This window comes from Eleutherodactylus coqui, chromosome 6 (genome assembly GCF_035609145.1).
Source record: "Eleutherodactylus coqui strain aEleCoq1 chromosome 6, aEleCoq1.hap1, whole genome shotgun sequence".
NCBI classification, from domain to species: Eukaryota; Metazoa; Chordata; class Amphibia; order Anura; family Eleutherodactylidae; genus Eleutherodactylus; species Eleutherodactylus coqui.
The window spans coordinates 171,398,453-171,419,927 of NC_089842.1; the positions used below are offsets into that span (position 1 = coordinate 171,398,453).

General features: G+C 44.0%; 1 protein-coding gene across 1 annotated transcript in view; it reads right to left on the reverse strand.

Moving 5' to 3' along the window:
* Positions 1 to 1,438: 1,438 nt before the first annotated feature.
* MNAT1 (MNAT1 component of CDK activating kinase) overlaps positions 1,439 to 21,475 on the reverse strand; it is a 156,118-nt gene continuing 136,081 nt past the window's right edge. Inside the window, exon 8 of the mRNA XM_066608206.1 lies at positions 1,439 to 2,022. Within this exon, the coding sequence (XP_066464303.1) occupies positions 1,902 to 2,022 (121 nt within the window). The 3' untranslated portion in view covers positions 1,439 to 1,901. The remainder of the gene's footprint in view (positions 2,023 to 21,475) is intronic.

Genomic DNA, 21,475 nt, shown 5'->3' on the forward strand with positions numbered 1-21,475 from the left:
GGTGGAAATTCTGCGGGAAATCCCGCCGCAGAATTTCTGCCCGTGTGCAGGGGGCCTATATCAATGGAAACTCAAAGTTTTGTTGCACATCAAAAATGTTTTTCACATCAGAGATGACCAGTGTGACCCCTCATCTGTCACTGGATATACATGGAGCCTGTAATTACGTTCCTGCCACACAGGTTGTAGAGCATCACACCTGACTGATGCGATGGCTTCTGTGATACCGCAGATCACGAATGGGTAAGAAGGGCATGTAGACTAAGCAACTAGCAATTATTAGGAAATCTAGTACCAGTGTTTCTGGTGGTCAATGCGCCACACAGCTCTGCTACATGCACATCACGCACACAGCTGTGGTACATGGGCGTGTGACAGACACACAGCTCTGCTACATGGCATGCGCGGCACACAAACAGCTCTGCTACATGATGTGCATGTCACAGAGACAGCTTTGATATAGGACATGCGCATGGTACAAACACAGCTCTGCTACATTAATTGCATGTGACAGACATAGCTGTGGCACAGTACATGCGCATGTTACAAACTCAGCTCTCCTACATGGCATGCACGTCACAGACAGCTCTGCTACATGACATGCACGTGACACACAGCTGTGCCACAGTACATGCGCATGTTGCAAACTCAGCTCTGCTACATGACATGCGCATGGTACCAACACAGCTGTGCTACATGACATCCACAGGCACAGCCACATTAGACAAACAGCCACTCGCAGCTCTACTACATTAATGCTGACTACACACGACACACAGCTCCTTAATGGAGTGATGAGCCGTTGGTCATGTGATTCCTGACTCTACCCACACAGGTGATTACATCACAGGTCCTGGTAGTTTCTGTTGGCGTATACAGTACTACCATAGTCCAGACTGGATCCTCCCACTGCAGTGACATCACCACAGGTCCTTCTGCCCACCAGATCTCTGTGGTGGTGGTGGGTCAGTGTCTCCTGTCAGGAACGCTGAGTTGTGTCTGACATAATAATGGCTTAGTTGTCTTCTCAGTGTGTTAGGACCAGCTATGATGGTGCCAGGGGGCGGAGCATTGGAATCACTCACATACTTACATATTAACGGACAAGTGGTAGTTAGTAGTTTGATTTATTACTGCTTCTACACCAGAATTCTGGTATTATAAAACTAGCAAAGTTTGTCATAAGGCCCACTTGTAAGAATTTGTCCACAGCCAGCAATGGGGGTGGGCGGGACAGAACAGAGCTTAGCTCCGCCGCCTCCCGTTGCAAACGCCAGCGTGGAGGAGAGAGCTGGTGAGAGGGAGGGAGGGGTGTCCACTCAGATGGAAGCGTATATCGACTGGCCGTGAAAACGCTGGCCGATATACGCTCGTGTAAATAAACCCTAACCCCGACATACAGGCACGGTGAGGATTACAAATAAAATATTGCACGGTGCAGGTTGCAAACCACTTTAATGAATATTTTTGATAATGTCCAAATCTACACGTGCAGTAAAACATACATTATGACAATCCCCTTTCTACATGTGCCCCTTCATGTTTATGCAGAACTACACATTCTGTGACTAATTCCTTACCGATATTTATTTATGCAAAAAAAAACTTCATACAAAACGGAAAACCGCAAAACTAATAAAACTTGGCTTTATTTAAAAATAAACAGAAAATTTACAACTTCTTAAGAGAAATCCCCGATATAAATGGAATTATTCATTACTTCCATCAGACGTGACTTGTTGTTTCAGTTGCTCTGAGCTGTGCCATTCCCCCTGAAACACAGCTGTCTTTATTAAAGTGCACGGCGGCTTAGGTACGGTGCAGATGGCAGTAATTTTACCATATTGGCTTGTGTTAGATGCTGGTCCCGGGCCAGCGTTCCATCCCGTCCAGCACGCTTGCTAATGCGGCAGCCAGAAGAGCCCGCTGAAGGCGTCCTGTAGTGCCCTATGGCACGCGAGAGAGGAAGTATAGCCTCCGGCGAGATCCTGTGGGGAAGCGGCCCGTACATGGTTTAGATACCTAGAACAAAGGAGAACATTGTTTTAGCTACTACATATATAAATGAAATGCTAATTCACGTTCCTGGGGACGTCCAGATGTAGGCGATCCTCATGCCGCTCGTTGTGTTGTAGATGCAGAAATATGGTTTAGGTTTAAATCCCAATCAGCTTCTGGGGAAGCATGTGATACATACAACTGATTAAAAGCCCATTAGACTACTGTTATGCTTTGATTCTTAACATCTTGGCAGGGCCGAGCAGGGGGTGAGTCATTAACATTGCTTCATAGAACAAACAGACTTACAATGTGTACGATTCTTTCTGGGGTAGCACCAAGAAACTTAAAACAGATGCGTTTCTGGCAGGGGGGCGGGGGGTTAAAAAGAAAACAGCGGACCACCAGTAAAACACCTCCGATGCTTTAATACTGTGTTGATGCCATCATGCTTGGAAAGTGGCATCCCAAACAGGAATTGGAATTATGATGTGTTAATACTCCTGTGGTTCTGTTACTTCACCTGCGTTTCATTTGGCCACCTCCGAGATCCTGAAAGTGAGTTTCTGCTGACGGTGAATGGAGGCGCTGCTTACACTGCTGACATGTGTAGGACAGGCATATAACTCACGGCTTGTGCTAGGCAAAGGAAGCTGCAACATCAATTCAGGCAACAGTTTGCAGACTGTTAGAAGAGGACGCCGACACCTGACTGGTGATTTCCACTTTTTCCAAGTCTCATCCACTTTGCTGGCATTGTAATATGCAACTTATGAACATGCCCTCAGGTCTGTTCTCAGAATTTGCAGCAAATTTCACCCCTTCAACTGGAGGAGTGAAATCTATAGCAAATTGTGCGGATTTGGTGTGGATTTCATCCAGTGTGGAAAATCCACAGCAAATTTGCAACGTAATTGGTGCCGTCCTTCATCGCAGTACAGCCACCGATCTGCACGTTCTTGGAGAGCTTCTTAATATTCCAAGATGGCCACGGCAATTTTAGATGACCCGGTGCACGCTGGGCATTGCCAGTCTACGGCGACTCTTACACAGGCCAATAGTTGCCCGAATAATCGTTCAAATGAGCAATAACAGGCAATTGTTGGCCCATGTAAAAACGGCACCCAACAGAGTATTGAGCGAGAAGCCAGTCAGTAGTTACCAGTCGTTCTGCTTTAGCACACAAACAAAACGACTAGTGCAACACTTCTCATTGGGTATGAACAGGCAGTTTTAATCTATGAATTACTGCCTGTTTGCAGGCGGGCGGCCAGAGGATATGTCTGGTGTGCTGCGCCTCCATTCACTTAATTTGCACTAAGACATCACATGCTGCTCTTACGTGAGCAGCAGTGACCAATCAAGAAGCAGCATGTGTGGTCTGACGGCAGAGTAATAGCGTACATTGAGTAGTAACAGGAGCGCCGCAGCCATGTTGACAGAATGAAGAGGAGCCTCAGGAACAGGCACATCACCAGTGAACCATGAAAAGGGTTGGCCCTGCTTATATAACTCCTCACCTCCAGTCCCTGGACAAATCTTGGCCTGGGAGTGGAACGTCACTTAAAAAGTCACATGCCTAAGTAATCCTCTCACATTGAGAAACCTGCACGTCTCTATTAAAGGGAACAGTTAGTACTAGATGGCACCTGTATGATGTTAATATGCTGTAAGTGGCTACCTCTATGGGACCAGCCTAATCAGTACAGCATGCTAGTTCTGACAGCGTAAGTCCCGGTTCGAGGAGTCAAGTCTCTCGCAGTTACAGAACAGTCAGTGATCAACAAAATGACTACAATTTTGACACTCGTACTCAAAATTTTTGATTGCATCAGGATGAAGCCTCGGCTAATGTGTTATGAGACAGATGCCATTATCCAGATTCAGCAAAGCAGGAACTCCAGCTGCTGCCATCAATCATATGATGCTGAATAACCAGCACTTAGTCTTGCATACAAAGCTATATTGTATCTATACGCAGCATGTGTATTTTCTGCAAGGCTAAGCCCGCAGACACATTTACCAGTACAATCACTACCGGAAAGGCCAATGACCAGGATAGGCATCATTTTGGCAAAAAGTATTAGGGCTCACTCACACAAGATCATTGTCGCTGTGTGTTATGCATGTAATACGCAGTGGTAAAAGTTTACATTGGGCCATGTGCATGAAAATATACACACGTCCAGCTTTAGTGCACATTATAATAGGCTATAGGAGCTGAAAATACGCAGATTACATGTCAAAGGAACATATCAGCAATTGTGATCAGTCTGGGTGCCGAGATGTACAGCCCTCTTCCGGAAGGTCGGGTATGGATCCATACAATAATTTGTTTCGCTCCGTGTAGAGCCAAGCAATGCTGATCACAGCTGAATGAGCTCTAGAGACATACTGGGTGCACAACAGTTTCTGGTCCGAGGGCCACATAAAGGGAAAGTGTCACCGGCTAGGAGCACAATAACCCAAGTTATGGTGACCACAGGGCAAGTTCTGCAGGGAAGGTAATTTTAGATTTACACACCTCCCGGTACCCGCCCCATAAGTCGGTGTACAGACTGCATTCAGAGCGCAGACAGTGTTGTTAGAGGTTTGTGCAGGCTCCCATAGAGATCAATGGGTGCACACACAGCCTACACCTTTGAGTCCATTGACACTGTCCAGGATCTGAACGCATAGTAGAAACCCCAACTTACAGGGCTGACCGCGCAGGCACTGGGAGGCGGGTAAGTATAAAAACTGGGTCTCCGAGTTCCTGGGAACCTACCCTATAAGCACCATAACTTAGTTTATGGTGTTTATAGTTGATGACAGGTTCCCTTCAAAGTAGTATTACCATCTTAGATATTTATGGTATTTCAAGACTATGTTCCAACCATCTGCATGGTGGACTACTGATCGCATGACTGATTGTTTGTCCCCCATGTAGTTTAAATCAACCTGTGCAAAGGCCAACATGAACAGCACTCATCAAATGGTTGTTATAGTCATGTAAAAGGGCCCTGACTCATTCATTTCTGGAAGGCCAAACAAGGGTCAAAAGACCTCATGGCCCTCCTGATATGTGGGAGATCAAGAGATGGCCACACACTGTGCATGACAGACACCAAAAGCATGTTAGCAGCATGAATACAACTGGAGCTACAGCCGTGAGAAGTAGAATGAGTGCCGTTTGTCCAAAACTGTAATATTTTGCCTGTAAAATAAAAAAAGCGCTTACGGTAATCGATGGTGGTGGTGGGGTTATATCACCCGGTGCCCCCTTGTATTCTCGTACAACTGCTGGTTCCTGGGGGCCCACTCTGGTCACCCAAGCTGGCCGCACTGCCTCCTCTTACACTCCTCATGCACAGCAATATAAGATATTACAAGCTGCTCTCATTGGCTGGGACTGTTCACGAGGGCTGCGGTGGCCAATCAGAGCACCATGTAATTTTGTAAATTGTGTTCACACGGAGCAAAAATGCTGTGGAATTTCTGCATTGGAAAATCCACAGCATTTACAGTACAAGCCGCGTGGCAGAGATTTAACTAATGTTATCCACACGGTGTAGAAAAGTCCATGAGGGATTGGCATATGCTGCAGATTTTAGATTTGCAGAATGTCAGTTATTTGCTGCAGATTTCACCCTTTGTGATGAACGAAGTGGTTTCGCCATGGGATCTGGAAGTATGTCACTTTTATCCACAAACTGAATAGACTACACTAACCTATACTTCAACTATAGCGCAAATGAATGGAATCGTTGTCGGACAGACACTAAAGTGGCTCATCAATGTGAGTGATTTAGTTAGAGGGTTTTGTCTTAGGGTAATATTACTCATTGCAGATCCGCAACAAATTCCACAACATATTTTGTGCTGTGGGTTTTAGTGTGGATCAGCACCAAAAACAGTGTCAAAATCAGCACTATTTGGTGCCGTTTTTGATGCAGATCTACAGCAATTGAAGGAGTGAATTCTGCTATGCATCTGCATCACACTCTGCACCAATGGTTTAGGGGAGGATTTTCCACTGTGGAAAATCCACAACAATTTGGCTACATGTGAACCTTTAATACCATTGTCATTTTGTGATTACAATGAGCAGGTCTAGTCCTGGAGAGGGCGCAAGGTAAAGCCATTTATCCAGAAATAGTGATCGATGGTCTGTACTTGCGTTAGGCCATCAGTGTTTGATCGGTGGGGATCGGACTCATGAAAGGGATAACTGCATGTACAAATGTGTAGTTACGTCTACAAGAGCAGGGAAGTGACCCCGGCACACCCGTTAATTTGCTTTAGTTGGTATTCTTTGGAAAACCCTTTGGCCGCCTTCTCACATGGCGGATGCGCTGAGGGCATTTCAGAATGGAATTCCTGTAGCAATTCTGCAAGAATTCCGTAGTGGCCAAATCCACGCCTAAATGGTGCAGATTTGGTCACGTTTTGTATTGCGGAATGGTTGCAGAATTCAACTTGTGTACTAAAAGAGTTGAATTTTGCAGTATTAATAGACATGCTATGGATTAGTTGTGGAAGACATCCGCACCATGTGAAAGAGATTTTTTAAAATTCCCTCCACATAACTTGTAGGGTAAATGCAGCAGAATTTCTGTGGCATTTCCTCCATGTGAGAAGGCAGCCTTTAAGAAAAATGTCTGTCCGTACCTTGTGCCCCTCCCCGGGACCATCAGCACTTATACAACTACATGTTACCATATACTAGCTCAGCATTTCCCAACTCCAGTCCTCATTGACCCCCAACAGGTCATGTTTTCAGGATATCCTATAGTAAGAACACCAGTGGCAATGTCTGAGGCACACAAGCGTATTTGTGCAGGGTATTACACAGAATTTAAATTTCCATTGATTTCAATTGGTTCATTTGTATTTAACGCAAAGTGCGATTGTGTGAAAAATATGCAGCATATCCTAATCATATATTATGCACTGTAAAAGCCTATTAAAATCAATGTGCGTGTGTAAATATGCGCAAAAGACATAAAATCTGTGAATTAGCTGCATATTTACGCAAGGAATCAATGTGATTTTTTGAGGGGGTTTTTTTGCATGTAAATATGCTGTGCAAAGAGACTGCCAACAGGCAAAAAAGCACAAGGGAACAGCGTATTTTGGCCGTGCATTCGCCACATATTTACAGACCAAAAGATGCATATGCCTGTGTGAATGCAACCTTACATGAAGAAATGACATTATTGACAAAAACTACTCCCTTTGAGGTCACCAGCGAGTAATCTCAACTACCCAGAAGTTTGTATCGAAGTTCTTGGAAAGTCACAAGTTTGGGATATCAATAATAACGAAAAAATGGAACAGAATTTACATGAAAAATCTCTACTTTTCCTTTCCAAGCAATGTCGTGCAGGACGTGGATCAGCAAATAAACCTTGACATGACATCTACATGAAGATATTAGAAGCCGGCCGGTGTCTATGGGTATTTTCCTAGATGATGAGAACCATGTGTGGCTTCAGGAAGCTTCCTTCTTGGTTCCTCCTGCAGTCACACTGGGATAAATTAGGCTCAGATTAGGATCATCTATACAAGGGTCCTCCGGCAGCTTACATTCCAATCCTGCCATCACTGGAGAAAAATAAAGGATTTGCAGGAAAACCTGCTTCAGCCAGGAGAAGAGAGTTCAGCAGGACGCCCTACAGAGCGCGGGGCCGTATAGCACATCCATAGGTAGTTGGAAGCTTCATCCCACACCCATACAGGAAGGTGTATATAATTACAATGCTCAACAGACCTGCCTGGCCTAATGTGACCTGCAGCCTCAATCTCTGAGGGCAATCCATATACCTTTTTACAAGCCTCCTATAATTAACACATAATTAGCTAATTAGACCAGCTTAGCATGCCAGAGTAAATTACTTGTTAAGGTTTAAAAACATTTCAGCCCAGTGGCTTGTAAAGAGTGAATGTAATTAAATGCTTTATCTTTATAAAAGGTAGAAAATCACCTGCAAACATAAGAGAGTCAGATGTGGGGAAAATAGGGGAAAAAAGGATACCCCCCAGCCAAATATACAAAGAACCCATGGCAAATCTAGAAAAGGCTAAAGGAAACCTGGGACAGTTGGGTAGAGAAATAGTTTGCCCGAGCTAACAATGCCACAGTTTACTAGTTGGCTCAGGCAGTCCGTTTAAACACAAAGATGAAGTTTTTGGGGGTTTTTACATGATCGTTCACTCATTTAGTTCTCTGTACCGGTGAATAAGAACGACCGAACGATCGGCGTTTAAATGGCAAATTAGCAAATGAGCCGACGATGATTTTTATGCTGGTATAAAATGACTGAGAAGCAAACAAATTATGGTTCCTTGTTCGATCGTTGGCCGTGTTCACACTGAACGATTAGCGTTCAAATTTTAGCAATTCCGCGATTTGTTTGGATGACAATCGTTCTGTGCAGAAGCTTAGAGGTAGAGAGTCCTTGTGGCTCTGTACTACTAAACCACAGACACTCCATGTCTTCATACAGTCCCGCTCTGGAACTCTTAGCCACTTGAAGCATTGTACTGTAACACAGCATCTAATGGAACACAGTACTGCATGCTGCATTATGGGTCTGTATGTAAAGTAGGGACAGGCACACTGATCACAGAAAGGTTTGTCTGCTATTAGTGTATCTTGACGCCACCTGAAGCTAGGGGTTTGACAGGGTGAACGCCCCTGTCACACCCCTAGCTCCCGATAGGGTCAAGAAGCAAAGGTGCTGCAAGGACCTAGGAGCTGGGGAGGCCACTTACAGTGTGGGGGAGCCGAAGCAGGAGAGATGCTGCTGGAGGACTCACACTCGGGGACATGACTGACAGCGCTCCCGGCTGCTTCGCAGGGTCAGCCGACACGGGAGGCTACAGTAGGCCACTGATTCTGGGGACAGCAGTGGCAGCGCTGCGGGCTGCTTGCCCCTTAGGGGGGACGCTACTTTGCCGGTGGTACAGGAGTCCCACCCGGCAACAACAGAGCTGACGCGACTTACCAGGCTTATTTTGGCGTGGGGGGAGCGGCAGCGCCATTGCACAGAACCAGATGCCAAGTGAGCGACAGCATCGGGGACGGCACTCCATGCACTCGTCTGCTTCAGCCGGCGGGGGAACTGCAGTGGGAGCACCCGATGCCGTAGGGGGGATGGGGGCGGGAAAAGTCCTGGCAGTGGTCAAGCAGGGGAAAGTAGGCGTCCAGCAATTTGTGTCATGGATGGAGAGTTAGGGTGAGGGGTAAGTGTCACACTTAGCCTTATATTAAAAATGTAGGGCTAACTGTGATGCTTACTACTAACCCTAAATACTCCATCCATCACATAAATCATTACACTGTGCTGGGTACAACGGAGCTGAAGGTCTCCATACACGTAAGCTGATGCTCCAGCTCCGCAGCCAATTACGGGCAGGGGGCCTCATAGCCCCCTCAATCTTAACTCCACCAGGACTTCCTGGTGTCGTCAAGATACACTAATACTGGTTTGTCTTATGTATCTATAAACTAGAATCTCAGAAATTCATGTATCAGTAGCGGCACAGACAGATGACTACAGGAAGTAGTCCTCCATATTTATGAGCTGTAGGCCAGCTCCACTCACTGTCTGTCTATTACTGTGCATAGAGACAGCGGTCAATCAGTACCTGGAGGGCGTGGTGGGCGAGACTAGCCTGCAGTTCATAAATATGGAGGACTACTTCCTGTAATCCTGTGCGGCTGCTACTGGTAAAATGTAAGAGTCTCCCAAACTACTGCTCAGATACATAAGACATACATGCATAATAACAACTAGAAAATCATCATGGTGGGAGGGCGGTGCTAGCAGTGCCTCATGAATGAGCTGGACTGATCTCTTCCTGGGAGATGTAGAAACAAGCTGTAAGTTCTTAAAGACAACCGGATGCTACCCCATGATTGCAGACAACTGAAAACAACCTTATGTGGCCCTCAGTGAGAAAAGCCTAAAGGACACGACAGGCTCCCTTTAAGGCTGCTTTCACCCAAGTGCATTTTAGCTCCGTATTTGCACCATCATTTGAGGTTGCACCATTCATCTGCTCACATGGCCGTAATGTTCTTGCCCATTTTTATAAATAGAATGACTTATTTTTTTGTGTTTTAGCCTCTGTATTGCTATTATTTTCTGTTGGGCAAATACTGATCAGTACTTGACAAGTAGAAAAAAATATATAGAGGCAGAAACGGATCAAATTCTAATGAAATACTGATGACCTACAGTTCTAATGTCATCTCCAACATGTCCTTCACGGCTTATTCAGATGACCGTATATTGGCCAGGTTTTCACGCCCGGCCAATATATGGTGTTCCTCTCTGCAAGGGGAGGAGGCTGGAAGAGCCAAGAGCAGTGCACTGATCTCCCGCCCCCCTCTCTGCCCCTCTGCACTATTTGCAATGAGAGGAGGCGGGACGGGGGAAGGAGCTAGGTTCCGAAACTTAACTCCACCCATCCCGTCCCCTCCCCTCTCATTGCAAATATTGCCGAGGGGCGGAGAGGGGGCGGGAGCTCAAAGCACTGCTCACGGCTCTTCCAGCCTCCTCCTGTCCTGCAGAGAGGAACACCGTATATTGGCCGGGCATGAAAACCCAGCCGATATATGGTCGTCTGAATAAGCCCAAAGGTTGTACAGATCTGGTATACAGTTGCACCCTTATGCTTTCACAAGCAACCTGCATATCTCAAACCAGTGAGCATTTCTCTAGCACAACTTTTCAGTTTTTTAGTCTGTATATAATGGTGCAGTCAGTCCCTTCACACAATTCCTCTACCTTACTTTCCTTAAAAGAAATCCTCGCACATGAGCCACAATAATGTTGTATAAAACACAATTTATCATTCTCATCTCTTCATATTTACATTTTTTATACAAATAGATTTGTACACTTTTTTTATTTTCACTATATATTTAATGTTTTTATTTTATGGATTGTTACACACTATCCTTTTAAAATATGAATGTATCCAACTCTGTATCTAGGAGGTCTCCACCGCCCCCACAGCTCAAATCATAAGATCAAGAGTTTAAAGATTCCCACTAGTTTTTAACAAACTAACGAGTCTTTAAATGCTTATGTAAATCAATGATGGCCGATTCCAGATATCCAGTATCTGCTAATGCCAATGGATCCCAGTGGGTTTGTAGTAATTAGAAGTGCAAAGCCCCGACCCCGGTCCAGCAATTCTGCTGCTCATTTGGACAGGATGAATTCATTTACTGACCACTCATCGCCTGGGGCCGCTGGTTACAAATTATACAAAGATGTTAAAAAACAAAACAGTGGAGTTCCTTCACAATGAGACAGAAAAGTAGAAATGGTTTGTGTTCTCTACAAATGTCATCTCTTTCCTTTCTCAAGAGGGAACTGGGACTGACCAACCATAGGAGGCCAATGCTCTGCAGTAGCCCAGCTACAAACCTCCAAGAAGGTAGAGAAGAAATCTGCTCACATGTGAAATCAGTAACCGTACATTCAAGACACATGCAATAGGGCATGATCACACATCAATAAGTAAAGTCGCATGTGACTTCATTGCAGATTTCCATGCAGATTTCACTCATTGCCTTGCATGAATGAAATCTAGTGAAGCTTCATCATTGTAGTGAGCATGCTGGGGATTTTCAAATCTGCAGAACATCTATTTTCTGCTGCAGATTTGTTAAAAACACCAATATCACTTACACGGTACAACTAGCGTCAGGCAGCTGCTGCAAAGGCAAATAGGATCATGGGATGCATCACACGAGGTCTAGGGGTGCATGACGAGAACATTGTTCTTCCTCTTTACAATCACTGGTCAGACCACACATGGAATATTGTGTACAGTTTTTGGAACCATTACTCAAGGAGGACATATCAGAGCTTGAGTGGGTACATAGGCGGGGCCACTACAGTACGGACTACAATACCCAGAGAGGTTGTATAAATTGGGGTCATTTAGTTCAGAATAGACGGCTGATCGTTGACCTAATAACTATGTATAAATATATCAGCGGATAATACAGAAATCTCTCGCGATTCAAGTGGTGTTTTAACGCATGTCACAGCGCTTTTTAACAAATTTTACTGAACTGGATCATCATAGGATCCTAATACGGGTGTAATAATACACTCCTATTACAGCTGTATGAAAGTTCGCTTGGCACTTTCATACATGTATGTCACAAAGGCTCCTGACGTATACACTAAATGTATCCATAGTGGTTCAGTAGTCAGAGGCTAAAACTATGTCTTGGCTGAAATAGGTCAATATACTGCAAAAACTATGGAATAGCATAGAAGATTGCACCATTTCATCCTGAAGAGTCCGGTTTATATAAAAAAAAATTATATATATATATATATATATATATATATATATATATATATATATATATATATATATATATATATATATATATATATATATATATATATTAATCTGTACCGCATGGTATTCTTTTACCATTCCATTAATGTGCGACAGATGCTACTATGTGGCATCTATTAAATGTATACGTCATAAGCTCCTCATGACATATTCATTGTCACAGATGCAGTTATAGCCTACGTGTAACAGTGGCATTTGTCATCTGGAGGCTGGAGCAGCACCAATTTACTGCACACATCAAGAAAAGCTATGGAAAAGTTTATGGCATATACATTAAACAGATGTCGATGCTAGGTATTGATAAATCAGTCCACGAGTTCAAAAAGCAGTGATCCATGGAGAGACGATATCAGAGCTGGATCAAGTATGACCACATGCTTATCTACCTCTGATAGTCTCTTTGTGGGCCACCGTTCTTTGAACTCATGGAATGATTTATCGATGGACATCTTTTGGGACTTTACACTATGGGTGATAACAAATATTGCTGTGTATCGTTCATGGGAACATGAAGGAGAAGTTTTTGTGGATAAAGAAGTAGAAACATGTAGTGTCATCAGTTGTATATAAGTCACTGCGGACAAAGCGAGGTGGGAATCAGTCATGGGATGTTGCTGAAAGTTTACTCACAGCTTCTGGGGTTAAACATTGACTCCCTTTCCACAGATTAATGTTATCTGAAACCCACTGGGATGAATGCTAAAGCCCCATTTACACAGGACGACTGTTGGGCAAACGATGCCCGACACTTGTCCCCCGTATGTACTCACTCCCCTGTTGTTGCACAGGAGTGAGTATTGTTGGCTCGCAGTGGGGCGGCTGGAGGAGATTTTATGCAGCTTAAAATCCTGAACGATGATCTTTCAGTGTAACCAGCAGCCGCTCAGTACTGAACAGCCACTGTTAAAGTGAATGGAGAGTGGCGGGGAGAGAAATCTCCAGCCGTCCTGCTGTGAGCCAACAATACTCGTCATGTGCAGCAGCACGATATTCACTGAAAGGGAAGCCAGTAAAGCAACACCTGATAGACTGCAGGCCAGGCACAATCGCCGTAGACCCTAGTAGAATGCAGTGGGCCATACGATCATTTGGAGGAGCTACTTGTTCAATGCTGGGGTGCATTATTAGTCTGCATTGAACAAGTAGTTCGTCCAAATGATCGTATGGCCCACAGCATTCTACTAGGGTCTACGGCGATTGTGCCTGGCCTGCAGTCTATCAGGTGTTGCTTTACTGGCTTCCTTTTCAGTGAATAATGTCCTTATTTTTTTCTCACCTTTGCGATATTTTTGTGCAACAGCACGGGAGCGAGTGTATGCGGGGACGAGTGTCGGGCATAGTTTGTCCGATAGTCGTCCTGTCTAAATGGGGCTTAAAGGGGTTGTCCCGCGGCAGCAAGTGGGGTTATACACTTCTGTATGGCCATATTAATGCACTTTGTAATATACATCGTGCATTAAATATGAGCCATACAGAAGTTATTCACTTACCTGCTCCGTTGCTGGCGTCCCCGTTGCCTTGGTGCCGTCTAATTTCGATGTCTTCTGGCGTTTTTAGACGTGCTTGCGCAGTCCGGTCTTCTGGCTGGTGAATGGGGCCGCTCGTGCCGGAGAGCTGGTCACCGCGTCGTCATCGTAGCTCCACCCCGTCACGTGTGCCGATTCCAGCCAATCAGGAGGCTGGAATCGGCAATGAAACGCAAGGAAGGAGAAGAAAATCCACGGAGCACCATGGGAGAAGACCCGCGGTGCACCGTGGGAGAAGACCAGCGGCACCATCTTTAAAAGAAGAAAAGAAGAAGCTGCAGAACGCTGATGCAGGTAAGCGCAATGCCATTTTTGAAAACTAACCTATGCAAATGTTTTCGCTTTCGCCGCGGGACAACCCCTTTAAGTATAATACTGTGTTGCTTTTTCGTATCTTGTTGATATACTATCTATCTGTAATGTCCTGTTTGTATCTTCTGATCATCTGTCTTGATCTCTTGGATGTATATCTTCTTTCATCACTTTAAAGGTAAACTTGATTTATTAATATTTGGCCAATGTGTATGTGAACCCACTATAAAATACTTACCTTTAATTACACCATGATATTTTTCCCCCCACATGTGACTGCAACCTGGTTATGTTCAATGTATAGTTGACAGAATCACCTATTAGGCAGATTTCACTTTACAGAATCACAGTATTTGTCCTCATTTATGCATCAATCCTATAAGTGAAGAGCATTCGCTATGTATAGACCGTGTTAGCACCCAACTAAGAATGTAGGTCCCTCTTCCCATTCATACCAGCACACACTAGATTGTAGTAAAGATCTTAAAATGATCAAATCTCTTCTTCATTAGCACTACTTTAAAGAAGCTGTATCCAAAATGTATACAGTAGTGACAGCCTACAATACAGAGGGTATATTCCCTTCATAAGGAGATCTGGAGACTCATACACACAGCAGAGCTATGTATTACAGTACGAGTTACTCTGTCAGGCACTTTCCTAAAAAGCAATTCTAGGGGAAAATGTAACCATAATACCGTGAATTCCCCAAAAATAGGACCTATCCCAAAAATAAGCCATAGTCTAATCTTTGGGGAGGCTGGAAATATAAGCCCTAACCTGAAAACATGCCCTAGTTACACTACATAAAAAAAACATTACCTAAGAGGCTCAGTCCAGGTCCCTCCCACTGCTTTCTAGAGGTTCCCACAGTCCTTACCGGCTCGTACATCATCACTTCCTGGTTACGGGATTCATAAATCCCACCTCCAGGAAGCGATGGTTGTGATTGGTTCTTCGACCGATGCTTAGTCAATCAATGCAGCGCTGGATAAACCAATCACCATTGCATTGGTTCATCCAGTGATGCATTGATTGTTTCTTTGACAGCTGCTCAGCCAATCACAGCCATCGCTTCCTAGAGGCAGTATTTATGAATCACGTAACCAGGAAGTAATGTTGTATGAGCAGCGGAGGACTGCAGGAAGCGTGTCAGAGCTGTGGAGAGCAGCAGGGACGTGGGCCAAGCCTGCTAGGTAAGAATAATAAGACCCTCCCCCAAAAATAATACCTAGTGCCTCTTTTGGGGCAAAAATTTATATGAGACAGGTCCTTATTTTCGAGGAAACAAGGTCTATCATAAGGTGGAGCATGACCACTTACTCATGTTTTTCTTTTGAAGCCATCAGAAATTGGAGGCACACTGGGGTACGATGCAGGGTAATCACTATCAGAGTGTTGCATTACAGATTTGTATCACTTGGGCCCACTATACTGCCTTGTGCAATAAAATGGAGCTGGCCTGCCAAAAACATATGACCTATCCACAGGACAGGTGATCACTGGATGTTGGACTGCTGGAGCCTCCACCATTCACAAGAAGGGGATCCCAAGTCCACAGTATGATGCAGATACTGTAGCCAAGTGCTATACAGGGGTCAGACCCCCAGAGATTAAGCCTTAAAGGGTTTGCCCACTAACATTTTAGGTTAGAAATGTATAAAGAGGTTGTTCAGTAAAAAAATAGCTTTTAAAATTGGATTCAGATAGCTAAAAGCAATAAAAGAAACAGTACTTGCCTGTCCTTAGCCCAAGCAAGCCAGCACTGCAGCCCTGCGAGTCTCCCTTTCTCTGTTGCAGCGGATATCAGGTGACCACTGACGGCCATTCAGAGTCCACAGCATCATGGCCAGTTTTCTTGACAGAAGCATTTATATCCCAAGCGCCATGACGCCAGGAGTTCAGAATGATGATGCTATGGCCTCTGATTGGCAGGCAGCGATCACCTGACTTCTGCAGTCAACAAAGAAAGGGAGATTCATAAGACTGTAGGGCTGGCTTGCTAGGGCTAAGGACAGGGAAGTGCTGTTTCCTTTCTTGCTTTAAGCCATTTGGATCTAATTTAAGACCCCTTTTCTTTGGGGCATAAAACCCACACAACTTGTCAGGAGAGAACACTATGGTGAACCAAGTTTAGTACTTCAGAACTGCAGGTTTGGGGTGGTCCGATGGCCATAATATAAACTCTTCGCTTCTCTACATCAGAGCATCCCCCTATATGAGAGCGACTTGGAAAGCTGTGTAATCAAGGTCTTCTCCAATAAAATGAATTCCAATTTGGAGCTATGGAACTCCCTTGGTGTGGATGGACTGAAACGCACGTACAATAAGTGAATCTCCTGACCCTAAGAGAACACACTGAAAAGTGCATCTTGTCCTAATCACGTTATCTCAGATAATAGCAGGATTGTAGCGCAGCCAGCCTCCATGAAATACATTGCCGTGAAGGGTTTTCTCCCTAAATGATTCCGGAATTCATTATCTTTCCATTTTAGTAATGAAAGGTTAATGATTATTTCTGGTAACCGTGATATCTCTGGCAGGAAACATTCCTTCGGCAGTGAAAAGCTTCCGTTGGTAAGAGCTCTGGAAATGGAGCATTTAAATGCATTCCCCAAGAATCAGGACACCTGGCTCCACATTTGTCATATTCCCAAATCCCCCACTACTCCCTGCCCTCAGTCAGTCCGGCAGCTGTCGCGGCTATCAACACCCCGCACATTGTGCTGGGCCGGGCCTGCACTGCTAGATGCAAGGAATCAATCATCCTGACTGCAGAAGGAGCTGCAAGTAAGCGGTTTTCACATTCCCTCAGTAGGTGCCACAGCAAGGACACTGCAGTCTGCTGGATTCCTGTAAAGAGCTTTCTCTGCACGACTAGTATGGATTACACTGTGGAGAGACTGCAGAGCTAGATCTACAAATAGATACATGACTAAGTCAGGAGTCACGTGCACTTGACCCTGAGACAGGAGAACATTCATGGGGACCACTTTCACAAGCTAGAAATTAGCAGTTCACTACGTCAGCAAGTTAAAACCAAAGCAAGATAATAAAGTCTTCATACACACTCAAAGGGAGTTGCCCCACTAAAAATACCATTTATAGTTAAATCCAATCCGTAACTATAAACACTTTTTGTGTTTGCAGATATTCCAGGACTCCTGTTACAATAGCGCCACCTGCTGTTTCTATTCTCCATCTGCCTGAGTAACTGTTCCAAGGTGGTCACACATGCCCAGTCTTGCTCCACTGGGTATATGGACGAAATCCTTGTTGTGGCGAGCAGCTCCTTACGAGCCGCAGCGTCTTTGTTGCTTGTCAGAAGTGATTTGGATCAAGTGATAAAAGAATGACAGCAGAAAAGCAAGACTGAATAGCTGTGGAACATTTACTGCTATGGACTGGACCAAAAAAAGGCTCTTCAATAGAAACAGCAGGTGGCGCTACTCTAACAGTAGTCCCGGCATATCAGGGAAGAGTTTAGTTGCCATGTACACAGTTTCCCAGCACATGATATGGGTGTTACTGCAAGGGGTCAATCTATTTTCACACAATCTTGCACTTGGGTTGCAAATTGAGCATAGATTGCACCCCATCAGTATTATACATCCCCAGATACACACTGACACTACTTCTTGTAAACGGGTCAGAAGTCCCAAATAAGTCTCCAGCAATCAAAGGGTTTACATTATTAAAGCCTACAGGTTCACAACTGCAAGGACTAAGCTTATTAAAGTTTTAAGTTGCAGTGTAAAAAAAAAAAAAAAAAAAGAAGATGCAGTGCTTCCAAAAAGTTAAAAAGGCATCAAAGTAAAATGACATGCAAAGACCAGCAAAACAGCTATAAAACAAAGGGAGACAACACAGATGCCCTGAAACTTACAGCACATCCTAGAGGTTAGGTGGAACACATTTTATACTTGGTTACCCTCTCCAAATGGGTAGAACTTTCTACAGTCCTGGACTCAAGTTTTAGAACTGTTCATTGGGCAAATTCCTGGGTTAGGACTGGACAATGAGTCAATAAGGGGGCAAAGATAATGAATATTCAACAGTCCATCTTCCTGGAATCCCCCTCATTATATAAGGGGATCCTAGAAGTTCAATGTTGATCGTGTCCATCTGCCCTTCCTGCACAGTCTATGCTTAGGTGACAAATGCCACACGTCTACAAGGGTATGATCGTCCCTCCCAGAACTCTTTCTGCAATAAAATTACTTGGCCAGTTCAAAGTGTGGAAAGAAACAAGTTAACCCTGTGGACACCAAATATATACAGTCATATTACCCTTTCATCACACAACATTTTTTAATGAATTTTAAATACAAAAACTCTTTAGAATTATGGGCTGGATTTACCTATAAATAATATTTTCAGCGGGACAACCCCTTTAATCATCATTCCTTTTTTTTATGATAGGAGGGTCATATTTTACATACAGGGAAACTCTAGCAAAAGAGATTTCCAAAATAAACCATTCATAAAGAAATGCCTGAGATGCTGAATAACATGGCTGCTGTGTTCTAACCAGCAATGTGAAAATACCCAGGCAATTTCTTATGGCAACAGGCAGGGAATGGGTGACATTACCAGACAGTAACTACCTCTGACGGCAGGACTGTTTACACTACTGGGTAACTAAGTTGTTGTTTGTACCATTAAATAATGTTCTCCATCTCACCACAATTCCAATTTGTGTTGTCTCAATATTTCGGTTCACTCAGTATTTCCATTCTGTCTACCAGGACACTTTGTGATGGAACTGCTATTTCTAATGAGGACACTGCTACTTTGAATACTTTATTTTCATTATTTACAATAAAAGTATTGAAATAGAAAATAAAAATGTTCTAAGGATGACCGTAATTAAATATCAGTACAAACTGCATTATGTACGGTACTGTGCAAAGGTTTTAGGCAGGTGTGGGGAAAATGCCGCAAAGTAAGAATGCTTTCAAAAATAGAAGCGTTGATCGTTTGTCAAGTAACAAAAGGCTAAGTGAATAAACAAAAGAGAAATGAAAATCAAGTTAAATTTGGTTTGGCCACCTTTTGCCTTAAAAAAAAAGCATTAATTCTTCTAGGTACACTTGCACAAAGTCAGGGATTTTGTAGGATTATAATCAGTTGTATGATTAACCAATTATACCAAACAGGTGATAATGATTAGCATGTTTATATGTAGGTTGATACACAGTCATTGACTGAAACAGCTGTGTAGGAGGCTTAAAACTACATGAGGAACATCCAAGCTCTAGTATAAAGGTGAGGTTGTGGAAGACAGTTTCATGTCACAGGTCATATACATCATGGCAAGACTAAGCAGCGCAACAAGACACAAGGTAGTTATCCTGCATTGGCAAGGTCTCTGCCAGGCAAAGATTTCAAAGCAGACTGAGGCTTCAAGGTGTGTTGTTAAAGCTCATTTAAATAAGCACATAGAAAAGGGCAATGTTGTAGATGCTGTGGTCAGTGAGAGAAACTTAGTGCAGCAGGTGAAAAACACATCACTCTCACTTCCCTTCAAAATCGCAAGATGCCCAGAGAGTTATCTGCTCAGAACTGGCAGAAACCAGTGGGACTCAGGAACAACCATCTACTGTTCGGAGAAGGGGGACCAGAAGTGGTCTTCATGAAAGCATTGCGGATAAAAAGATGTTCCCTTCAATATACAATACAAAAGCAAGTAACACATCTATGCACAAAAACATAGGAACTGGGGTGCAGTCAAAATTTGAAATAATTGGCTGTAACAGAAGGCAGTTTGTTCGCCGAAGGGCTGAATATCGATAGAATAATGAGTGTCTGCAGGCAGCAGTGAAGCATGGAGTGTCTGCAGGCAGCAGTGAAGCATGGTGGGGGCTTCTTGCAACGTTGGGGCTACATTACAGCAAGTAGAGTTGGGGATTTGGTCAGGATTAATGGTGTTCACAATGCTGAGAAATACAGGCAGATACTTATCCATTATGCAATACCATCAGGGAGGCGTCTTGCTCCAAATTCATTCTAACGACCCCAAACATCCAGCCAGCGGAAGAATGGCTGTCTCTCCATAGGGTTAATCAGTGTACATAACATACTGCATGTTGCAATGTATATTACACTTAGTACAAAGCACACAATTACATAATGACATACTATACTACAAGTTCTGCAGTATGTACACATGACATGTTACATAGTACAAAATGCATACTGTGCTACTACTTTCTACTAACATACTATGTTAAACATATCCTTTTAGATCTTCTGAGCTGCTGGAAAACTCCTATTTTCTTAGGCCGCCTGCAGACGGCCGGGTCGGATCCGGCTGCGAGAATCCTTGCAGCGGGACCCGACCCGAGCCCCTGCAGAGAGCAGCGCGGGCACTCACCTCGCCCGCGGCGCATGCACAGACCGGAGCCGGTGGCGGGTGAGTGACGTTTCTGTGCGGGGCTCGAAATAGGGTATGCTGTGGTTTGTTTGCCGCACGAGATTTCGGGCAGCCAAACCACGGCCGTTTACATAGGATTGCGTTTGTTAACGCAATCCTATGTCAGCTTCCAGCGGTGGAAATCCCGCCGTGGAATTTCCGCCAGTCTGCAGGCGGCCTCACATGTGTTTTTAGGAGACTAGCTAGTACATTAAAATGGACTATTGTACAAAAAGGTGCTCAGTTTCCCAAGTTGGCCACCTATTACTTTGTTACAAGTATTTTTTTCCTTCCTAAACGTTCTAATTTGGCAATAGATTCATTACAAAAATCAGTATAAAGTAGGGCTTTTTTTGGACGATTTCTTTTATAAGAAATGCTGGTATCCATAATAAAACAACCCTACACTTTAGGTTGGCTGGACCCCAACAAGGCTGTAGAGTTTGATTAGTACTGTATTTTACAAGGGTAGATACGTGATTAATATACATCATACTACTCTATATGACAACGCCAGAGCTTTATAAAACACCATAACACAGCATCATAAACCTTTGCTATAGCGAATTACACATTTCTCACCAAAAATGGGCTATAAAAAGAAACTTTCAGATGAGCATCTTATGGCTGCTTTTTCTGATTTGCCTGTATTAAAAGGGTTTTCTCCCCAGGATAACCCTTTTCAGGCAGGACAGCCTCAAAGAGAGAGTTTCCATTTACTTGGCTGCTCAGAATATAACACATTAGGCGATTACTGGCTCTGCTGCAATTTAAATTGAGCAAGCCTCAATGAGACAAATCCTACAAAAGGGATATAGTCACACATGGTAGATCTGTTGCTGAAATG